Here is a 22,970-nt window from a genome sequence, read left to right as displayed (position 1 = left end):
TGTGAACAAGAGTTGTTCAAAACGCTCGTTTCACAATCTTGGTGTGTAAACAGGCTACCCATGACCCAATGAACAAGTAAAATTCTCATTCAATGGGGGAAATGATCTTTTGCACAGTGGAACAGAAAATAATTCTCAGTGGTGTATCATCCTGCATAAACAGAACTTGCACTCCGAAAAGCATGGAAGCCTATGCGTACTGAGAGATATTTTGTAGATCACTCAATGTGCATCGTTAGATTTGGCCTGTGTAAGCCAGTTTAAACCAAACCGCCAATCAGTAAAAGTTTACAGATCATATTGTGCAGGTATCGGTCTGTGTAAATCAACTATAAAGCGACAAATCTCTGGAATCAGGGTCTCTGCCCCCACATCATGCTGCTCCGAGAATAAATAGCAAAATCATAGTGAGAGATTCCCTTTAAGTAGAACTTTAGGAATGTAGCATAAAGCAAACACAATGTCACTTCTAAATAGACATTCTGGTGCATCTCTATTACAAAATACTGTAGAAAGCAGAGAACAGTAACAAGAACTAGAGCGAGGAGAACAGTAACAAGAAAGAGACAGAGGAGAGAACAGTAACAAGAACTGGAGAAAGGAGAGAACAGTAACAAGAACTAAAGCGAGGCAAGAAGATTAACAAGAACTTGAGAGGAGAGAACAGTAACAAGAACTAGAGAGAGAAGAACAGTAACAAGAACTAAAGAGAGGAGAGAACAGTAACAAGAACTAGAGAGGAGAGAACAGTAACAAGAACTGGAGAGGAGAACAGTAACAAGTACTGGAGAGAGGAGAACAGTAACAAGAACTGGAGAGAGGAGAACAGTAACGAGAACTGGAGAGAACAGTAATGAACTAGAGCGAGGAGAACAGTAACAAGAACTAGAGAGGAGAGAACAGTAACAAGAACTAGAGAGAGAAGAACAGTAACAAGAACTAGAGAGAGAAGAACAGTAACAAGAACTAGAGAGGAGAGAACAGTAACAAGAACTAGAGAGAGGAGAGAACAGTAACAAGAACTGGAGAGAGGAGAGAACAGTAACAAGAACTGGAGAGAGGAGAACAGTAACAAGAACTAGAGTGAGGAGAACAGTAACAAGAACTAGAGAGAGGAGAACAGTAACAAGAACTAGAGAGAGAACAGTAACAAGAACTGGAGAGAGAAGAACAGTACCAAGAACTGGAGAGAGGAGAACAGTACCAAGAACTGGAGAGAGGAGAGAACAGTAACAAGAACTGGAGAGAGGAGAGAACAGTAACAAGAACTGGAGAGAACAGTAACAAGAACTAGAGAGAGGAGAACAGTAACAAGAACTAGAGAGAGGAGAACAGTAACGAACTGGAGAGAGAACAGTTACAAGAACTGGAGAGCGGAGAACAGTAACAAGAACTAGAGCGAGGAGAGAACAGTAACGAGAACTGGAGAGAACAGTAACGAACTAGAGAGAGAAAAACAGTAACAAGAACTAGAGAGGAGAGAACAGTAACAAGAAATAGAGAGAGAAGAACAGTAACAAGAACTAGAGAGGAGAGAACAGTAACAAGAACTAGAGAGAGGAGAGAACAGTAACAAGAATTGGAGAGAGGAGAGAACAGTAACAAGAACTGGAGAGAGGAGAACAGTAACAAGAACTGGAGAGAGGAGAACAGTAACAAGAACTAGAGAGAGAAGAACAGTAACAAGAACTAGAGAGAGAAGAACAGTAACAAGAACTGGAGAGAGGAGAACAGTAACAAGAACTGGAGAGAGGAGAACAGTAACAAGAACTAGAGTGAGGAGAGAACAGTAACAAGAACTAGAGAGAGGAGAACAGTAACAAGAACTGGAGAGAGGAGAACAGTAACAAGAACTAGAGCAAGGAGAGAACAGTAACAAGAACCAGAGAGAGGAGAACAGTAACAAGAACTAGAGCAAGGAGAGAACAGTAACAAGAACCAGAGAGAGGAGAGAACAATAACAATAACTAAAGAGAGGAGAGAACAGTAACAAGAACTAGAGAGAGAAGAACAGTAACAAGAACTGGAGAGAGGAGAACAGTAACAAGAACTGGAGAGAGGAGAACAGTAACAAGAACTGGAGAGGGGAGAATAATAACAAGAACTAAAGCGAGGAGAGAACAGTAACAAGAACCAGAGAGAGGAGAGAACAGTAACAAGAACCAGAGAGAGGAGAGAACAGTAACAAGAACTAGAGAGAGGAGAACAGTAACAAGAACCAGAGCGAGAAGAGAACAGTAACAAGAACTAGAGCGAGGAGAGAACAGTAACAAGAACTAGAGAGAGGAGAACAGTAACAAGAACCAGAGAGAGGAGAGAACAGTAACAATAACTAAAGAGAGGAGAGAACAGTAACAAGAACTAGAGAGAGGAGAACAGTAACAAGAACTAGAGCGAGAAGAGAACAGTAACAAGAACTAGAGAGAGGAGAACAGTAACAAGAACTAAAGCAAGGAGAGAACAGTAACAAGAACTGGAGAGAGGAGAACAGTAACAAGAACTAGAGCAAGGAGAGAACAGTAACAAGAACCAGAGAGAGGAGAGAACAGTAACAATAACTAAAGAGAGGCGAGAACAGTAACAAGAACTAGAGAGAGAAGAACAGTAACAAGAACTGGAGAGAGGAGAACAGTAACAAGAACTGGAGAGAGGAGAACAATAACAAGAACTAGAGCGAGGAGAGAACAGTAACAAAAACTAGAGAGAGGAGAGAACAGTAACAAGAACTGGAGAGAGGAGAACAGTAACAAGAACTAGAGCAAGGAGAGAACAGTAACAAGAACCAGAGAGAGGAGAGAACAGTAACAATAACTAAAGAGAGGAGAGAACAGTAACAAGAACTAGAGAGAGGAGAACAGTAACAAGAACTAGAGCGAGAAGAGAACAGTAACAAGAACTAGAGCAAGGAGAGAACAGTAACAAGAACCAGAGAGAGGAGAGAACAGTAACAATAACTAAAGAGAGGAGAGAACAGTAACAAGAACTAGAGCGAGAAGAGAACAGTAACAAGAACTAGAGAGAGAAGAACAGTAACAAGAACTGGAGAGAGGAGAACAGTAACAAGAACTGGAGAGAGGAGAACAATAACAAGAACTAGAGCGAGGAGAGAACAGTAACAAAAACTAGAGAGAGGAGAGAACAGTAACAAGAACTGGAGAGAGGAGAACAGTAACAAGAACTAGAGCAAGGAGAGAGCAGTAACAAGAACCAGAGAGAGGAGAGAACAGTAACAAGAACCAGAGAGAGGAGAGAACAGTAACAATAACTAAAGAGAGGAGAGAACAGTAACAAGAACTAGAGAGAGAAGAACAGTAACAAGAACTGGAGAGAGGAGAACAGTAACAAGAACTGGAGAGAGGAGAACAATAACAAGAACTAGAGCGAGGAGAGAACAGTAACAAGAACCAGAGAGAGGAGAGAACAGTAACAAGAACCAGAGAGAGGAGAGAACAGTAACAATAACTAAAGAGAGGAGAGAACAGTAACAAGAACTAGAGAGAGGAGAACAGTAACAAGAACTAGAGCGAGAAGAGAACAGTAACAAGAACTAGAGCGAGGAGAGAACAGTAACAAGAACTGGAGAGAGGAGAACAGTAACAAGAACTTGAGCAAGGAGAGAACAGTAACAAGAACCAGAGAGAGGAGAGAACAGTAACAAGAACGAGAGAGGAGAGAGAAGAACAGTAACAAGAACGAGAGAGGAGAGAGAAGAACAGTAACAAGAACTGGAGAGAGGAGAACAGTAACAAGAACTGGAGAGAGGAGAACAATAACAAGAACTAAAGCGAGGAGAGAACAGTAACAAGAACTAAAGCGAGGAGAGAACAGTAACAAGAACTAGAGAGAGGAGAACAGTAACAAGAACTGGAGAGAGGAGAACAGTAAACAAGAACTAGAGCAAGGAGAGAACAGTAACAAGAACCAGAGAGAGGAGAGAACAGTAACAAGAACTAGAGAGAGGAGAACAGTAACAAGAACCAGAGCGAGAAGAGAACAGTAACAAGAACTAGAGCGAGGAGAGAACAGTAACAAGAACTAGAGAGAGGAGAACAGTAACAAGAACTGGAGAGAGGAGAACAGTAACAAGAACTAGAGCGAGGAGAGAACAGTAACAAGAACTAGAGAGAGGAGAACAGTAACAAGAACTGGAGAGAGGAGAACAGTAACAAGAACTAGAGCGAGGAGAGAACAGTAACAAGAACCAGAGAGAGGAGAGAACAGTAACAAGAACTAGAGAGAGGAGAACAGTAACAAGAACTGGAGAGAGGAGAACAGTAACAAGAACTAGAGCGAGGAGAGAACAGTAACAAGAACTGGAGAGAGGAGAACAGTAACAAGAACTAGAGCGAGGAGAGAACAGTAACAAGAACCAGAGAGAGGAGAGAACAGTAACAATAACTAAAGAGAGGAGAGAACAGTAACAAGAACTAGAGAGAGGAGAACAGTAACAAGAACTAGAGCGAGAAGAGAACAGTAACAAGAACTAGAGCGAGGAGAGAACAGTAACAAGAACTAGAGAGAGGAGAACAGTAACAAGAACTGGAGAGAGGAGAACAGTAACAAGAACTGGAGAGAGGAGAACAGTAACAAGAACTTGAGCAAGGAGAGAACAGTAACAAGAACCAGAGAGAGGAGAGAACAGTAACAAGAACGAGAGAGGAGAGAGAAGAACAGTAACAAGAACTGGAGAGAGGAGAACAGTAACAAGAACTGGAGAGAGGAGAACAATAACAAGAACTAAAGCGAGGAGAGAACAGTAACAAGAACTAAAGCGAGGAGAGAACAGTAACAAGAACTAGAGAGAGGAGAACAGTAACAAGAACTGGAGAGAGGAGAACAGTAAACAAGAACTAGAGCAAGGAGAGAACAGTAACAAGAACCAGAGAGAGGAGAGAACAGTAACAAGAACTAGAGAGAGGAGAACAGTAACAAGAACCAGAGCGAGAAGAGAACAGTAACAAGAACTAGAGCGAGGAGAGAACAGTAACAAGAACTAGAGAGAGGAGAACAGTAACAAGAACTGGAGAGAGGAGAACAGTAACAAGAACTAGAGCGAGGAGAGAACAGTAACAAGAACTAGAGAGAGGAGAACAGTAACAAGAACTGGAGAGAGGAGAACAGTAACAAGAACTAGAGCGAGGAGAGAACAGTAACAAGAACCAGAGAGAGGAGAGAACAGTAACAATAACTAGAGAGAGGAGACAACAGTAACAAGAACTAGAGAGAGGAGACAACAGTAACAAGAACTAGAGAGAGGAGACAACAGTAACAAGAACTAGAGAGAGGAGACAACAGTAAAAAACTGTAAAGCGGAGAACCCACCCTCGACCCATCCTGCACAAACAACTACAGACCGGTCTCCAATCATTCATCTCGAAACTCTTGGAGCGCCTGATCTACTCCCGCCTTACCCGTTACCTCTCCACTCATTCCCTCCTAAACCCTTCACAGTCCGGTTTCCGCCCATTACATTCGACAGAAACTGCACTCATCAAGGTGACCAATGACCTTCTGACAGCAAAATATAACGGTGACCACTCTCTGCTCATTCTTCTCAACCTTTCTGCAGCTTCCGACACTGTTGACCACCCTCTCCTACTCTGTAGGCTCCAATCAATAGGCATTAAGGACACTGCTCTCTCCTGGTTCTCCTCCTACCTTTCTGACCGCTCCTTCAGTGTCGACTTTCCCCTCTCCAGTCTATCCTTAATGCAGCAGCCAGGGTTGTCCATCTGGCTAATCGTTACTCAGATGCATCTGCTCTTCGCCAGTCATTACTCTGGCTGCCCATTCATTACAGGATACAATTCAAAGTACTTATTCTCACCCACAAAGCCCTCCACAGTGCGGCACCCCCTGACATCTCCTCCCTCATTTCAGTTTATCGGCCTAGCCGACCACTGCGCTCTGCAAATGACTTTCGACTAACCTCTGCACTAATCCGTACCTCCCACTCCCGACTCCAAGACTTCTCCGGTGCTGCGCCAATCCTCTGGAATGCTCTACCCCTAGATATTAGGACCATCCACAATTTACATAGTTTTAGGCGCTCGCTCAAAACACATTTGTTCAGAGCGGCCTACCCCACTAACTAATCAAAGTAATTTTATGTTTGTGTGTGTGTGGCCCATTCACTATCTCCAACTATCCCCCACCCCCTGAAGATGGCTGGACCATCATTGTAAATACATCATTGTATCTCCCCACCTCATTGTAGATTGTAAGCTCTCACGAGCAGGGTCGTCTTATTTTGCTTTATTATTGTATTGTTAACATTGTTACCTATGATTGTTGTTTGAAACTGTTAAACTGTAAATCGCTGCGGAATATGTTGGTGCTATATAAAGATAATTATTAACTGTAATGCAAGAAGTACTAACCCACTTACCAATGCTCTCCACCTTGACCCTTTATTTGTTCAGCCTCTTGGAAGTGACGAGTAGCAGCAGCAGCGAGTGCGACTGCACTTTCGTTCTGGAATTCACTGGAAACTGCCTGGGAGAAAATAATAAAAAGAATATCTAAATAGTGAAAGAACAAGGAGAAACCACACTTACTTGTGCACTCACCAATAAAAGATCCTGGGCTGCTATGCGGACAGTGTAAGAAAATGTGTCATCATCTTCATCCTCAACAAACTGTTGGGGATTTGCAGTCCACACTTTTATCTAATTGGTTAAATAAAGAAAAAGAAAATTAGAGACAACTTTCGCTTTATGTAATGATGATGTGACAAGATCTGTGCCTCTTACCTGCTCCTCGGTGATCTGCATGTAGAGGATAATGTAGTAAATCAGTTCAGGCAAAGCCTTCTTCACGGTTCCTTTGAACTTGTTCTCCAGCAATGTGTGCACAAATTCGAATATACTAAATACCAGGTTCTCAAAGCCGAGCACTTCACCTGTTAAAAGGAGAAACCAGAAAGAGCACGTAAAAAAGGAGCTCAGGGGAAATGTTGTACGGTAAATGTAACAAACACGATCTAAACATATGCTAATAAGCACATGTCGGAAATCTCACACTTCCTGCGAAGTAAGAGAAAATGTTCTACAGCTGATACATAAATGCATAAGTAAGCATACCATCCGAATCGACAGGGTCTTCTATTTCTTCTGTATCGTTCACTTCAGTCCGAACATAAGTGCAAAATTCATTAAGGAAAGCATGACGTTTTAATTAAATTCACTATATATTTATAGATATGTCTACTACTAAACCTCAAACTGACTGGCAAATTCATACGCAGGTTAATGGCTGACAGGTCCAATTTTAGGAATAAGAGGATATAAAGCAGCGCTCTCAGTCAATGTATTCCACACAATAGGTAGGATCTGTTGCATTGAGGAAACCATGTGCTTAGGGAAGTTCTTAACCAGTGCAGTCACAGCCTGGAGACGTCAGAGAAGGCAAGGGTTAATGGAAAGCAAGATCGGATGCAAGAACAAAAAAAAAACAAGACGACAACTAGAAAAATTCAGGATTTATTTTCTGAACACCAACATTGAATATTCAACAAAGACTAATGGTCTGTTTCCATAAGGGGCTCCAAAATTAATCAATTTAGTCTGCAGCACTTCTCTTGCTGTAAAATACATAAAATGGAGACTAAAGGAGATCATGTGACCGCATTGTCCATGAAGAGATGCATTCACAACTGGTTGTATGTTCTCCTAATTATGCTCGTCCTGATCTTTTCTCACTGCACCAGCTCAGCAGAAGTCAGTGCTGGACGAGAAAAGTACGTGACCGCCAGTGATAGTGTTACAGTGTCCATTGCTACAATGTACTCGTCTATAATACACCCCTCAAAATTGTACCTTTAGCACCTCCATCTTTAAACCGCTATCAGAAGTGGGGCCATCAGGCATTTGTAGAGCCTGGACAAAAGCTTCTGTGAACTGCTGTATCACTGGGAAGATGAGAGCATGCGCCACACCCTGTGGAATGGAAGACAAATCAGCATTTAGGCACAGTACACATGGGCACGCTGACATTTTTTTTGCCTCAGTCGAAACAGAACCACATTGTTTCCTAAACACGGCAAAACCCGTAAATCAGTTGCAACATGTGAACGCAGTCTTACAGTACCACCACACACAGCGCAAGGGCAATTACATCGAGTATTTCTGTACATTTCCATCACAAATTGATGCAGCTTTGCAAATCGAATTTGGCTGCAGGACAAATTAATGGAGCCACAAAGTCTCTTTCTAAAGATGCCTACTTCCCACATTCACAATTTCAGATTTCACGGCCTAAGACCTAAATATAATAGACGAGGGAGCACGGCTTGCTCACTAATTTCTGACATTCTAACACAGGGCAATGGAAATCTGGGGTTTCAAGGTGTAACTTTTTTTCTTTCTCCTAGTCTAAAAGGCTTAATATGTGTAGAAAATAGCAAAATGATCTATGATATATACATATATAGACATACACACAGATACAAACAAATTCACACCCAGGTCAGAAAGAAGTCAAATCAGATGGAAGGCAGTAAAGCTGCTGGATCAGATTAGACGGCATTTTTACATTGAAGGGAATCTGAGTAGGATCAACCCTCCTAAGGCTACGTTCACATTTGCGTTGTGCGCCGCAGCGTCGGTGCCGCAGCACACAACGCAAACAAAAACGCAGCAAAACGCATGCACAACGCTGCGTTTTGCGCCGCATGCGTCCTTTTTTAAATTGATTTTGGACGCAGCAAAAATGCAACTTGCTGCGTCCTCTGCGCCCGGACGCGGGCGCCGCAGTGACGCATGCTGCGCAAAACGCAAGTGCGACGCATGTCCATGCGCCCCCATGTTAAATATAGGGGCGCATGACGCATGCGGCGCCGCTGCGGCGCCCGCCGCTAATGTGAACGTAGCCTAAGCCGTGTATATGGGCATGTAGGTCATAGGAGGCGGAATTAAACACATTGATATCTGCAAGCTGATGTCTTAACCATAAAATCCACATTTATTTGGTGATGTTGCCAAGTCCCACTTATGGTTTTTTTTTTCATATTCTTAAAACATTTCTTTTTTTAACCATATTTGTTAAGTCTCAGAGAACTTCAACCTACAATTTTTAGATCACTTCTACTATATACAGCGATACCAGTGTCCTTATCCTATGTCAATATATAAAAATATTTACAAAATGTGAGCACATTTTAAATGTAATTTAATAGTCCTTTGTGATCATATAAAAATGAGACAAACACTTATTTCCCTTATTTTCCCACCGATAGCACCTGATAACAGAAAAAAATAAAAAATAAATAGATAAGACACATGAAACCTTATGTATCTGGGGGGAAAAAAAAGTTGAATATACAAAGAAAATATTTGACAGCTCTTTAACCCCTTTCCGACATCGGGCATAATAATACGCCGATGTTGATATTATTATTATTATTTATTGTTATAGCGCCATTTATTCCATGGCGCTTTACATGTGAGGAGGGGTATACATAATAAAAACAAGTACAATAATCTTAAACAATATAAGTCCTAACTGGTACAGGAGGAGTGAGGACCCTGCCCGCGAAGGCTCACAATCTACAAGGGAAGGGTGAGAATACAGTAGGTAAGGATAGAGCTGGTCATGCAGCGGTTTGGTTGATCGGTGGTTACTGCAGGTTGTAGGCTTGTCGGAAGAGGTGGGTCTTCAGGTTCTTTTTGAAGATTTCGATGGTAGGCGAGAGAGTCTGATGTGTTGTGGTAGAGGGTTCCAGAGTAGGGGTGATACGCGAGAGAAATCTTGTATACGATTGTGGGAAGAGGAGATAAGAGGGGAGTAGAGAAGGAGATCTTGTGAGGATCGGAGGTTGCGTGTAGGTAAGTACCGGGAGACGAGGTCACAGATGTATGGAGGAGACAGGTTGTGGATGGCTTTGTACGTCATGGTTAGGGTTTTGTACTGGAGTCTCTGGGCAATGGGGAGCCAGTGAAGGGATTGACAGAGGGGAGAGGCCGGGGAATAGCGGGGGGACAGGTGGATTAGTCGGGCAGCAGAGTTTAGAATAGATTGGAGGGGTGCGAGAGTGTTCGAGGGGAGGCCACAGAGCAGGAGGTTGCAGTAGTCAAGGCGAGAGATGATGAGGGCATGGACTAGGGTTTTTGCAGATTCTTGGTTGAGGAATGAACGGATTCGTGAAATATTTTTGAGTTGAAGTCGGCAGGAAGTGGAAAGGGCTTGGATATGTGGTCGGTATCCCTCCCTGTGATGCGGGTTCCGGCAGTAACACATCTTTCCCGGGACATTTCAGCTGTTTTAAACAGCTGACATGTGCCCGCAATACCGGAGGCTGGAATCGCGATCCACCCATGGCTATTAACCAGTTAAACGCCGCTGTAAAACGCTGACAGCAGCATTTAAGTGGCGCATCCAGAAATACACACACCGGTGACCCGCGTGACGTGATCGTGGGTCACCAGTGTGTCGGCATGACAAGCCGAGGCCTCTATGGTTGTCACTGCCAGATTGCTGTGAGCACCACCCTATGGTCGGTGCTCATAGCAAGTCAGCAATTCTACTACACAGAGGCGATCTGACCATCGCCACTATGTAGCAGAGCCGAACGAGTTGTGCCAGCTTCTAGTCTCCCATGGAGGCTATTGCAGCATGGCAAAAGTAAAAAAAAAGTGTTAAATAAAATAAATAAAAGTTCAAATCACCCCCCTTTCAAAAGAAAAAAAAAAGAAGAAAAAAATCAAACCTACACATATTTGGTATCGCTGCGTTCAGAATCAGCCCGTCAATACGAAAAAAATGAATTAACCTGATCGATAAATGGCGTAGTGAGAAAAAAAGTCAAAACGCCAGAATTAAGTTTTATTTGGTCGCCGCAACATTGCATTAAAATGCAATAACGAGCAACCAAAAGGGTATCATTAAAAACGTCAGCTCGGCGTGCAAAAAATAAGCCCTCACCCGACCCCAGATCACGAAAAATGGAGACGCTACGGGCATTGGACAATGACGCAATTTTTTTTTTTTTTTCTTTTTTTTAGCAAAGTTTGGAACTTTTTATCACCACTTCGATATAGAAAGAACACCAGACATGTTTGGTGTCTTTGAACTCTTAATGCCCTCACATGGCCATATGGAAAGATAAAAAAAAGTTATGGGTCTGGGAAGAAGAGGAGCAAAAAACCGAAAATGCAAAACCGAAAATAGCTCCAGTCATGAAGGGGTTAAAACACACGCAAGAAAAAAACTGAAAATGTGGCTAGTAAAATGGGGTGAATGGCCCAGTCTTCAACTGGTTAAACAAAGTCTTTTTTACTTTGTGCACGTATAGTTATGAAAATATCGAAAATTTTACAAACTGACTTATTTTTGGCCTTAAACCAAATCATTATAGCACACAATTTTTTACGTTTTGCCACTTTTTTGTGTATTATCACTTTTACACAAAAACTATTTCAAAGAAAAAAAAAAATAAGATGTCAGTTATGGGGTCCTTCAAGAGGCCCCCGATTGACATGGTAATCCATAGGCTCCCTGAGTTTGAGTCGCAGGAAATTGATGTGCCACACCAGCAATAGTGTCATTTAAATTCGGATGTCAGTGATCTGAGCCAACTCAGGTTGCTGCAGGCATAGGCAGATGTCGGCTTTATTAACACAGCTGGCATCTGCATGCTATTAAGCTGGCCTTATACAGCCGTTAACAACCTGGGATGAAAATGTACATCATAGAATTATTAAAGAGGAGGTCAATTGAAGAGGTTTCACTCTACTTGCATCTCTGCAGTCTATTGAGTAAATATGAATTAACTGACAACTGGGTGTTACCAATCCTCTTGTCACTGAGTGCTGAAAAGCATCAAGCCGAGTTGACAGAATGATTAGATCCAGATTTCAGTATGTGTATATATTTACAGGAGGAATTACAAGAATGACAGCTTATGGAAAGGTGCTGCAGCATTGTTATTTTATGGAGAACGCAAGTATCTACTGAAATAGAAATGTCATGAGAACCTCTGTAAAAAGGTAAGTGGAGAAACTCCAGCAAAGGCATTGATTCCATACAAAGTGCATTGTGAGCTTGCCCTGGTGTAATAAGAGATCACAGGTAGTGATGAGCGAGCGTGCAGGGATAAGGTGTTATCCGAGCATGCTCGTGTTTTAAATAGAGTATTTTCGGCATGCTTGAAAAACATGCACGCGTCGCCGCGGCTGCATGTCTCATGGTTGTTCGACAGCCGCAACACATGCAGGGATTGCCTGTTAGGAAATACCTGCATGTTGAACAGCTGTAAGACATACAACTGCGGGGACTTGAGCATATTATTTAATCACGCCGAAATGATCGATTAGCACCTGAGCATGCTAAGAAAACACCTTATACTGGCACGCTCGCTCATCACTAATCAGATGTAGTAGTACAAACTAATGGGCTACCTGCGAGCTGCACAACTGCTGGTGACAACGAATATAACATTGTCTAGAAAACCTGATCGTTTGCGAGTTCAAAAGCAGTTCTGAAAGAGAAACCCCCCCCGAGTTAGAATTACAATCTGTCAGAAAATTAATAAAAATATTATTTGATATGTACAAAACTATATTATAATAACGGAAGACCCCCGACCTTTTCCAGCTCCTCCATTGTGCAGATCATGTGTGCACATGTAGTAAAAATCTCCACAGCTCGAGATCGGGTACGAATGCCATATACCTGCAGATATGGAAGACAAGGAAAGGAGGAACTAAAACAGATCTAAAAATGTACACTACCATTAGCACAATTCTACCATCATCAAAGTAGGAAAGAATGAAACGACCTGTTGGCATCCTGGCATTTCTGTGCTCGTTATTATCTACCATCATCATAAGGAAACCTTCCTTACAAAACTGCCATGCTTCTGCTATCCATCCTGGAAAAGAATCCATTGACAGCTGGGTATCATCATTCCACTTGTCAAAAAAGTCTGTTCCTTCACTGGGACACTGTCCAATCAGTGCTGACCGTGTGAAACGCTACAGGGATGCCATCAATGAATATAGTCAGACACTACCAGAGGAATAACAGATGATATTGGGGTTGTGAGACAAAAGGCTTCAGAATTATTGTTGCTGCAACTACTTACTAGAACAGGCCTGTGGAGAGCTGACAAGTTCTGTATAACCACGGTCAGTCATCACATGTCACATTATAAATGGCATACATTAGGGCAGTTATGGCGCAGTCAGACGGCCATGCAAGATCAGATCTCCGTGCACGGACTGGCCGACTGCTCTCCAGACCGAAGCGTAGCATCTGCATAGAAATACAAGAAGCCGTCGCACTTGGGTCTGGAGAGCCATAGCCAGTCTGTGCACTGCGTTGCGATCTCGATCCAATTTATACGGCAGTCTGATGGAGCTCTAAGACCGCATAGTTTTCTCTGAAATTGCGGCAAAAATGCTGCATTTTTTTCAATTAAAATGAAGCCGAATTAACTTGTTTTTTTCTGCAAATTTTAAAAATTAAGAAAAAGGGATAACGGCAGAAAACCTAAACCTCCAAAGTCACACCAAATGTGGCTATGTATTAAAAAGGAATAAAAGAATTTCCTTAAGGAGGTTTTCCACTCTCAAATACCTATTATAAAACAAACAGAGCAGGCCCTCACCGTCCCCGAGTACAGTACTGGTTCTCCACCGCTGCTCAGCAATGACATCACTGCGACAGCAAAGGATCACCGCTGCAGCCAATCACTGATCTCAGCAGCTTGCACAGTCTACCTTGGCAGAGCCGCTGAGCTCAGCGATTGGCTACAGCGGCGAGTACCTGCTCTGTTATTTTAAAGTGTTTGGGGTCAGTATTCTGAAAATATTTAGATTACCTTCAGTCTCACTTTGAGAAACAATAAGTAAACCGTAAATAGTACACTATGCCTGTAAGAAATATTTCTTTAAAAAGCATCTAGTAAATGCACTTATTATACCTCACTCATAGTGAAGATCTTGTACATCTCTGGGAGAATGACAGGAGCTACCAAAGGCATTTGTGTGTCAGTAACCTCACGGGTGAACTCTATGGAAAAAAGAAAAAAAAAGAAAAAATCTTAACAACTGTAGACACCACTGTTAAAGGGAACGTCAGCAGGTCTTTGCAATGTAATCTGAAGACAGTATGAGTTAGGGGTTAAAATACAGCTCCATGGTTCTGTTTGCTTGCAATGATTGTTTTAGCACCAGGATCTTATCATTGCTTGGCCACAGTGGTGTGTGCATGCTAATCTGACACGCCCCCTCCTGCGATAGGCAGCTCACTGTCTATGGACTTTGTACATGGAGAGCCTGGTGTGGGCGGGGGCAGCTTCCTCAGCTCTGCTGTACTGCTAAATCTACAAACCGTCTGTCAGATCGGCTGCACCAGTAATCTGTGATACATTGCTGGATTCAGCTTCTCTTTGCCTACATAATGCTGCTCTCGGATGAGGTGGCAAAAAACTGCTGACAGATTCCCTTTTTCATACCATGTCCCGATATCACTCCAAGTTCTGTGAAAGAAAAGGCAGGTTTCCCTATTTGCATTACAAGAGCTATGTAACCCCTTAACGACTGGGCTATTTTGGGCCTAATGGCAGGGTCACTTTATTCTATATCTTTCTGCTGATGTAACCATAGGAGGTGGATCTGGTTTACTGCCTAACAAGTGGCATTTTTCATTTTCATTATTCTGGAGTACATACTACTTATTGATTACATACTATGTCTGTAAGACTTGTCTCGCGTGACAATGAAATCGCAGTGTCAAATCGCAACATAGGATGCAATGATTTCCGAGCCGCAAAGGTTTACAAACATGTTAGATTTTGTGTCGCTGGTTGTGAAATCGCACAACTGTTGCCTCACTTATCTGCAACTTTGCCATTTTACTTACAGCAAACCGTTGTGCGACATGTTGCAGACAAGTTGTACACATTTTTTGTTGTATGATGTTTTAGAGGATTGCTGGCGCGTGGCAAGTCACCAAGCAGCCTCAGCCTAAAGTAAGCAACCAGAACACTTAGACCTCATTCATTTTGTGTGCGTTCTTTACCCACTACATTTATTTAGTTTTTGTGGGGAGGGGAATGCCATGGGTGTGGGGCGACAGAGGAATCTCTCCCTCTGTCAAGCTTCTTATATGCTGCAGCATCAGCTGCCCGTGGCATCTAAAGCGTTAACCAAGCTAGTCTAGACTGCCCAGTGATTGTCGTCCACCACCTTTCCATGGTTGTATGAAATATATATATATTTTTTTTTAATAGCTGCACACTATTAAATGGCAATGTAGATAAAAAATTCCTAACCGTATACAAGATGTAACCAATATAAAAGAACCAACTGCTTGTACCTGTCAAGACTCGCATGGCACCATGGACAGCATTGACTTCCCCGCTTACTAGCATCTCCATAAGCAAGTTAAAAAGCTGCGGCCAGGCTTCAGGCCAATCCCAGTGGGCAATGGCAGACACCGCATATGCTACACTGGAGCGCACTTTACTTATGGACTCTCGAAGGCCTCGAGGAAGAAGTTGACGGATTGCTACTTTAGCCTAATTAAAAAAAAAATAAAAATTAACAAACCTTTGTATCCAATCCTTACATCAACTTCACCTGGTAGTTAAGAAAAATAATGAAAAACTACTCAGCATAACTTACTCTTTCAGTAGTCTCGGGTAACCTGAACTTCTCGGATTGGGAACACCAATGATTTTCAACATACTGCTTCAACACCACTGATGCCAGCTGCGGAGTGAAGAGTGACCGTATTAATGGTTAGGAGCAGTGAGAAGAAATAAGCCCACTTACCGTAATAATACTTTGGTTCCTAACTGGACCTATACGATTTCAAATACCATTGATCTAAGGCTATACTAGGTGGGTACATTTCCTGCCAAAAAAAACCCATTGAGCGTGAAAAAAAATAAATAAAAAAATCAGGAACATGCATATTTAGGCCATAATCAAAGTTGTGGGAAATATCTGTTACGTATTTGGTCACAAATCTGCATGTGATACTTTTGGATTTAGTGGCTGATATCACCCTAAATTGACATGAAATATAGAGCACATACTACAGTTCATATCTGGAGTAAATTTGCTTTACACACACATGGACAGGCAGATGCAGAACTCACTGACAGACCTGAGCATCTGGAGAATTATGTTGCGTTATACTAAATTGCACTTTTCATTAAAGGGAACCTGTCACTCCCAAAATCGAAGGTGAGCTAAGCCCACCGGCATCAGGGGCTTATCTACAACATTCTGGAATGCTATAGATAAGCCCCCGATGTATCCTGAAAGATGAGAAAAAGAGATTAGATTATACTCACCCAGGGGTGGTCCCGGTCCGATCCAATGGACGTCGTGGTCCGGTCCGGGGTCTCCCATCTTCTTACGATGACGTCCTCTTCTTGTCTTCATGCTGCGGCGCAGGCGTACTTTGTCTGTCCTGTTGAGGGCAGAGCAAAGTACTGCAGTGCACAGGTGTCGGGAAAGGTCAGAGAGGCCTGGCATCTGCGCACTGCAGTACTTTGCTCTGCCCTCAACAGGACAAAGTACGCCTGCACCGGAGCCGCAGCGTGAAGACAAGAAGAGGACGTCATCCTATGACAATGGGAGACCCCGGACCAGACCGCGACGCCCATCGGATCGGATCGCCCCTGAGTGAGTATAATCTAACCTCTTTTTCTCATCTTTCAGGATACATCGAGGGCTTATCTACAGCATTACAGAATACTGTAGATAAGCCCCTGATGCTAGTGGGCTTAGCTCACCTTTGATTTTGGGGGTGACAGGTTCCCTTTTAAGGGAATTTGTCAGTAGGATCAACCCTCCTAAGCGTCTATATGGCCATCATTTTATTCCCCTTCCTAGGACCTGCATGCCCATATACACTGCATAGGAGGGCTGAGCCTACTGACAGGTTCATTTTAAGGACTTAGGGTCATTCCATATCAAGTGATCCAAATATGAATATTTTTTTTACCTTACGTCTTTAGATTTTTTTTATTTTTTGTTTTTATGAAGTACAACTTTAGTTAATTACAAATTAAAAGTTTAGAATTTTTTTCTTCATCAGTTAATTTTTTACAGATTTTTAAAGTTTTGAAAAAGCATGGATTTTGGCCTGGTATGGCTTTACATTTTCTATCATATCTCGGGCTAGAATTAAGATATAGAGGTGGGAGAGGCATCATTTTTCTCAGAACGGTACTGGCTTTCATTTGATATGTCACAAGACTATGTTTCTTTATATTTTGTTTTGGAGAAATCAAATTAAAAATTTTGATGCGCAATTCTGAAAAAAACGTATGTTTTAAAATTGTGAAAACATGCATGTGTGTTACTTGTGTCCTTGTTTATATTTGTACAGGGATTCAACTTGGGATCTATCACATTTGTATTTTTTTTTAAGCCTTGAATCATCTGATTTTATGTTTGTGTGAGTTTCTTCCTTTTTTCTTTTCAAATTACAACTTATTGCATTCAACATTTATATGTAACAATAAAGAAACACAAAAAACAAATACCGAAGTGCCAGAATAAACACATCTTAATCATCATAACAACTTGCTCAGCATTTTCAACCTGAATTCATTGAACAAGCCAAAAGATAAAAGGTGATCACATCCTCAAGTGTGATTTTCTAAATACAGTCTTGTCCTAATTATGTTAAAAACAAGAATAAAAGAACCAATATTTCTACCACCTATTTATACATGGAACAATTTTTTTTCTATTATATCACTAAACATGTCATTTCTGAAGTGTTTAAGAAGAATAGTCCAGTAGTTAAATCCTCATACTATAAAATATGAACTAATCAAACAATTAATAGTAGGTTTTTACACTGGCCTGTTATCACCAATGTGTCCCTTCTAGTGGGTGAAGTGTCATCTTGCCCATAAGCGCTCACTAGCAATGGCCGTTTCCTTCTGTGTGAGTATGTGCGGCTGTCATGGTGCTCGGCTCCACCTGAGTTATATCTGGTTTTTGTTCACTTTTACAATGTCTGGTTTTCTTGGATACACATAGGACGGCGCTGGACCAGAAGGTGCAGAAAAGTCACTTCTACGTCTTCATTTTCACAATCTTTGGAGAGTCCAGTAGCCATCAGCGCCGATCATATTCACAGGTCACATAACCAGTTATGCCATCCATTGCCGATCTTGTGCCTTCTTCTACCACTTCATAGACGTCACGGTCTTTATTTCCACTACATGGGATGACAGTCCGGTATTGCGGAGTCCCTGTGATGGGTTCTGCTTCCTGTAACCGATGTTATAACAAACTCTCCTCCTCTTCGTAGTCCTGGTTTGTACAATACATGAACTGGATGTTAAGAGTATTTTTCTCTCTCCATTTGAGGAGTTGCCTGGGTGATAAGATTTGGTGTGAATACGGTCTGTGGAGACCCATGCTGCCGGCCGGTCATCTGCTCTGCAGTCACCGTCTACCCCTGGTCATTCTCAGCCCTAACAAAGCTTCTCCTCTGTCCTCTCCTGCTTCTAAGCTGTAACATAATAAAATAATACAGTAATATCTAGCAATCATGGATTATTTGGCAAATCTAGACCCCACACTGTTAGACCACAAGCTGAGCAGATCTGAAATCAAGATTTTTGAACTGACACTGTAATAGTTTTATTTGTTAAAATATGATCCCATCATGATCCCATCTTGTGTTTTGGTACAGATGTGAATAGGAGCATAGCAGGCACATGTGCAGTTTTTGAAATTTTTAAATTAAACGTTTTTTTCGGAAATGCGTTTTAAAGTTTTGCGCTTGCGCTCGCAGAGGTAAATTATTATCAAAGATACGCTTGTGACATATCTGGTGAAAGCATGTACAGTTCTGAGTAGAATGGTGTTTATTTTGTTTCTCTATCTCTTTTCTAGCCTGAGTTATGGGGAGAAATGTAAAGGCAGGCAACACCGAAATTCGCACTTTTTCCGAACTTTGAAAATCAATAAAAAATTAAAAAAAAAATCTAGAATTTTTTTTTCTTCACATTTTGCATTCTCTGACACACTATTACCAAATAACAAAATTTCAAAAGAATTAAAAATATAGTGGTAAAAATCATTGGTTCACTTGACATGGAATGACCCCTTATTGAGATGTCCGTGTTTAAACAGGTACATGAAAAAAATGTACCGTGTCATCAGTATGTGACTCAATATGTGACATCAGTGTTAACTCCGTTTTTCCATCAGTCTGTCACCAGTGTTTTTCACAGATTGATAAATTACAAAGCTTCTCCCATCCTTTGCAATGTTAAATCGTGGCAGCACACAGATGCCCTCCATGTACTCCATGAGCCATGCTGGTCTGACTGGCTGGACACCCACAGATCTGTAGAATATGTTTGGGGTCATTGTCCTTTTAAAGAATAAGGCTGGAGCCAATCAGAAGCCTTCCTGAGGGTACAAGTATCTGACTGTACTTCTCTGCATTGAGAACACCAGGACGTGGGCAACGGAAATTGGAAGGTGTCCTGCATTGACAACAGCTCAGAACTGGCAACATGAAGTCGGACCAGCGACAACCAACTAATGTACAGAAAAGTCCAGCCAGGAGTGATCTTCAGGAAAAATTGTAGCAAAAACTCATCAACATGAAAACAAGGCCATGTGGCTCAACTATGCACAGACCCACATGCAGACCTATCTTTTTTTTTCTGGCACCACGGATGACAATTATGTACTGCACGAGGATGACATCTGTGTGACACGTGCCGCGATGCAGAATAATGACAGTAAGCGCTCTGGACAGATAAGTCAAAATATGAAATATTTGGCTGTACACAGCAGCAGTCTGTTCATCAAAGGGGAGATGAGCGGTACAATAATAAGTGTCTGCAGCCAACAGTGAAGCATGGTGGAAGCTTCTTGCATTTGAGTAAATGGAGTTGAGGATTTGATAAGGAATAAGCGCCCGCAATGCTGAGAAATACAGGATTACTACCATCATGGAGGCGTCTGATCGGCTACAGTTATTCGGCAGCAGGACAGCGACCCCAAACATACAGCCAGTCATTAACGGCAGTGTTTAGTGTAAAGAACAAAGGGTCCTAGAAGTGATGACACGGCCCCAATCTCCGCATCATCCGGTCTGGGACAACATGACGAGACAGCAGGTCTGAGGTGACGTCCTCCAGATGTTCTCCTGCGGAGCCTTTCGCCGTAACAGCTGAAGCTATTTTAAGGCAAAAGTCGGTCCCAGCAAATACTGGTTGGACTTTATATTGTGCTAATTGGTAAAACTAAACTATAAACAGTGTCAGAATCATTCTCCCCACACAGGAGCGGGGTCCCTACATGAGAAGACCACCCTGCCAGAGGGACCAAACACATCCCACACAGGCATCCTGCCACTAGGACCATGCCGCAGCCATTGTCTTACCTGCCTTATGGCAAGAGCACCTTGGGGATCAACAGTCAGCTCGGCCAGGTGCACCCCGAACTCTAGCAAGACAAGAAACCGACAGTCAGTGGTGGGCTGCGCCCCCCAGCCCTGCCCGCAGCCCCCCAACCCTGACCAGCAGCCCCCCAGCCCTGACCAGCAGCCCCCCAGCCCTGACCAGCAGCCCCCCAGCCCGGCCAGCAGCCCCCCAGCCCTGACCAGCAGCCCCCCAACCCTGACCAGCAGCCCCCCAACCCTGACCAGCAGCCCCCCAGCCCTGACCAGCAGCCCCCCAGCCCTGACCAGCAGCCCCCCAGCCCTAACCAGCAGCCCCCCAGCCCTGACCAGCAGCCCCCCAGCCCTGACCAGCAGCCCCCCAGCCCTGACCAGCAGCCCCCCAGCCCTGACCAGCAGCCCCCCAGCCCGGCCAGCAGCCCCCCAGCCCTGACCAGCAGCCCCCCAGCCCGGCCAGCAGCCCCAGCCCTGCCCGGCAGCCCCCATCCTCACCCTCTGTCACTTCCAGCACTTTCAGCTGTTCCTCCGCCGCCGCTCGCACCTCGTGTCCAGGGGAGAGGATACCGCCGAGGGTTTCCAACAGGGCCTCCCGCAGCCCCGCCTGCACCGTGGGGAAACCGGGCGGCATGCCCTGCGCCATTATACCGATATACTGCCGAGCATCGGCCGGGAAAACTTCAATGCCTTCCTCTACAGCGCGCCAAACACCGCCCGCCAAGCCGCGCACACAGGGACAGAGCGGAGGGCGGGACCACGCTGGGGCGGGAGGCGGAGACACGCGGGTTCAAGGGTCAGAGGGGACGCGTTGGGCCACGGGATGCTGAGGCTGGGATCCGGGGCTGTGTGTGCGGGAGAGAGCGTGGTCGCGCTGTGCGCTCTGGTCCCTGCACTTCGGTCCCTGTCCTGCTCTCTGACCCTTGTGCTAGTCCTTGCGCTCTGGTCCCTGTCCTGTGCTCTGGTCCCTGTCCTACTCTCTGGCCCTTGTGCTGGTCCGTGCGCTCTGACCCCTGCGCTCTGGCCCCTGCGCTCTGGCCCTTGTGCTGGTCCCTGTCCTGCGCTCTGGTCCCTGCACTTCGGTCCCTGTCCTGCTCTCTGACCCTTGTGCTAGTCCTTGCGCTCTGGTCCCTGTCCTACTCTCTGGCCCTTGTGCTGGCCCCTGCGCTCTGGTCCCTGTCCTGTGCTCTGGTCCCTGTCCTGTGCTCTGGTCCCTGTCCTGTGCTCTGGCCCCTGCGCTGCGCTCTGGCCCCTGCTCTCTGACCCTTGTGCTAGTCCTTGCGCTCTGGTCCCTGTCCTGTGCTCTGGCCCTTGTGCTGGCCCCTGCGCTCTGGCCCCTGCGCTCTGGCCCTTGTGCTGGTCTCTTTCCTATGCACTCTCTCTGCTGACGCGCCGCATGCTACGTACGACAGACTGGAGACGCAGAACCTTTTTTGTTCCCTATAAATAAATAACCCCTACCAGACAGGTCACATTTCTATTTTCACATTTATCAAGCTATAGTTTTGTTTTTTTTTTACTGCTACATCTCAATATGAGAACTTGTTTTTTTGGGACGAGTTGCAAGATTAATGTAATTTACATTACCATATACTGTAAAAAAAAAAATGCAAGTAGCCTGAAATGGTTAAAAAAAAATTTCCAGCCTTGTTTTCTTTATGATCACTGTATGGGACCGTTCTTTGGCGTTGAAGGCTGTAGTACTTTTTATTGGTACTGTTTTAGTCTATAGATGATGTTTTTTTGAGGGAAGGTGACTATATAAAAGAAAACTGCTTACATCATTTACCATACGGGTTTATTTTATATCTTCGTAGATGAAACTTTTCATAACATAACAAATGGTTTTTAATTTTTTTTTAATTTTTGGATTGGGAAAAGAAGGCCGATAAATACTTCTTGGTTTACCTAGCGCCTGTTAGGCCGGGGTCACACTTGCAAGTGCAATGCGAGAAACTTGCCTGAATACCCGGCACTCGGGAGCGGAGTGTGCGGATGTACAGTATGTATTTCTATGCAGCCGCACCCTCCGGTCCCTAGTGCCGGGTATTGATGTGCGAGTTTCTCGCATTGCACTCACAAGTGTGACCCCGGAGACAGATGCAGGGTGTACAGCACAGCCGGCACCTGTTCTTTTTGCAGCACACTCGGCTCCTGAGGCTGTCTGTACACCTGCACTCTGTGTACGTCACATTTTTGGAAGAGGTCACTAGGCAGCAATGGAGGGCACCACTCCAAAAAAAAAAAAAGGATCAACTGTAATATGCTGTGACCAATAGGAATGTCAAACACTAAGAAGAAAAAGGGAGCATACTAATACCAAGGATCACTCATAAATAAAATACTAAATATTGACATACAAATTCACTCCAAAGATCAAAACATTAAAAACCTTAACAGGTATAAAGAACATGAAAGCCGACCTGTCACTGTGTGTAGGTTACTGTGCACAATCCTGCTGACAGGTTCCATTTTAAGAAGCATTATTGGGGCACTCACAGTAGTGTGACTGCCAAAGGTGCACAGGGGACATTATCATTTTGTGGACACTGTTTTCTAGGATATTTACACAGGGCATTTAG

General features: G+C 43.7%; 1 protein-coding gene across 1 annotated transcript in view; it reads right to left on the bottom strand.

The window, feature by feature from the left end:
- The window catches only part of IPO9 (importin 9), a 95,574-nt gene extending 74,426 nt beyond the window's left edge, over nt 1-21,148 (bottom strand). The window contains exons 1-12 of the mRNA XM_077295322.1: nt 20,887-21,148; nt 20,380-20,441; nt 15,627-15,713; nt 15,319-15,520; nt 13,922-14,010; nt 12,583-12,669; nt 7,818-7,937; nt 7,288-7,388; nt 7,083-7,141; nt 6,753-6,901; nt 6,570-6,668; nt 6,389-6,495 (exon numbers count right to left, since the gene is read on the bottom strand). Coding sequence (XP_077151437.1) covers nt 6,389-6,495; nt 6,570-6,668; nt 6,753-6,901; nt 7,083-7,141; nt 7,288-7,388; nt 7,818-7,937; nt 12,583-12,669; nt 13,922-14,010; nt 15,319-15,520; nt 15,627-15,713; nt 20,380-20,441; nt 20,887-21,034 — 1,310 coding nt within the window. The 5' untranslated portion in view covers nt 21,035-21,148. The remainder of the gene's footprint in view (nt 1-6,388; nt 6,496-6,569; nt 6,669-6,752; nt 6,902-7,082; nt 7,142-7,287; nt 7,389-7,817; nt 7,938-12,582; nt 12,670-13,921; nt 14,011-15,318; nt 15,521-15,626; nt 15,714-20,379; nt 20,442-20,886) is intronic.
- Nucleotides 21,149-22,970: the final 1,822 nt, after the last annotated feature.

Source organism: Ranitomeya variabilis, chromosome 3 (assembly GCF_051348905.1).
Source record: "Ranitomeya variabilis isolate aRanVar5 chromosome 3, aRanVar5.hap1, whole genome shotgun sequence".
In the NCBI taxonomy this organism is placed as follows: Eukaryota; Metazoa; Chordata; class Amphibia; order Anura; family Dendrobatidae; genus Ranitomeya; species Ranitomeya variabilis.
Note: the sequence above shows the minus strand (reverse complement) of the source record. Positions and strands in the feature narration are given on the sequence as shown.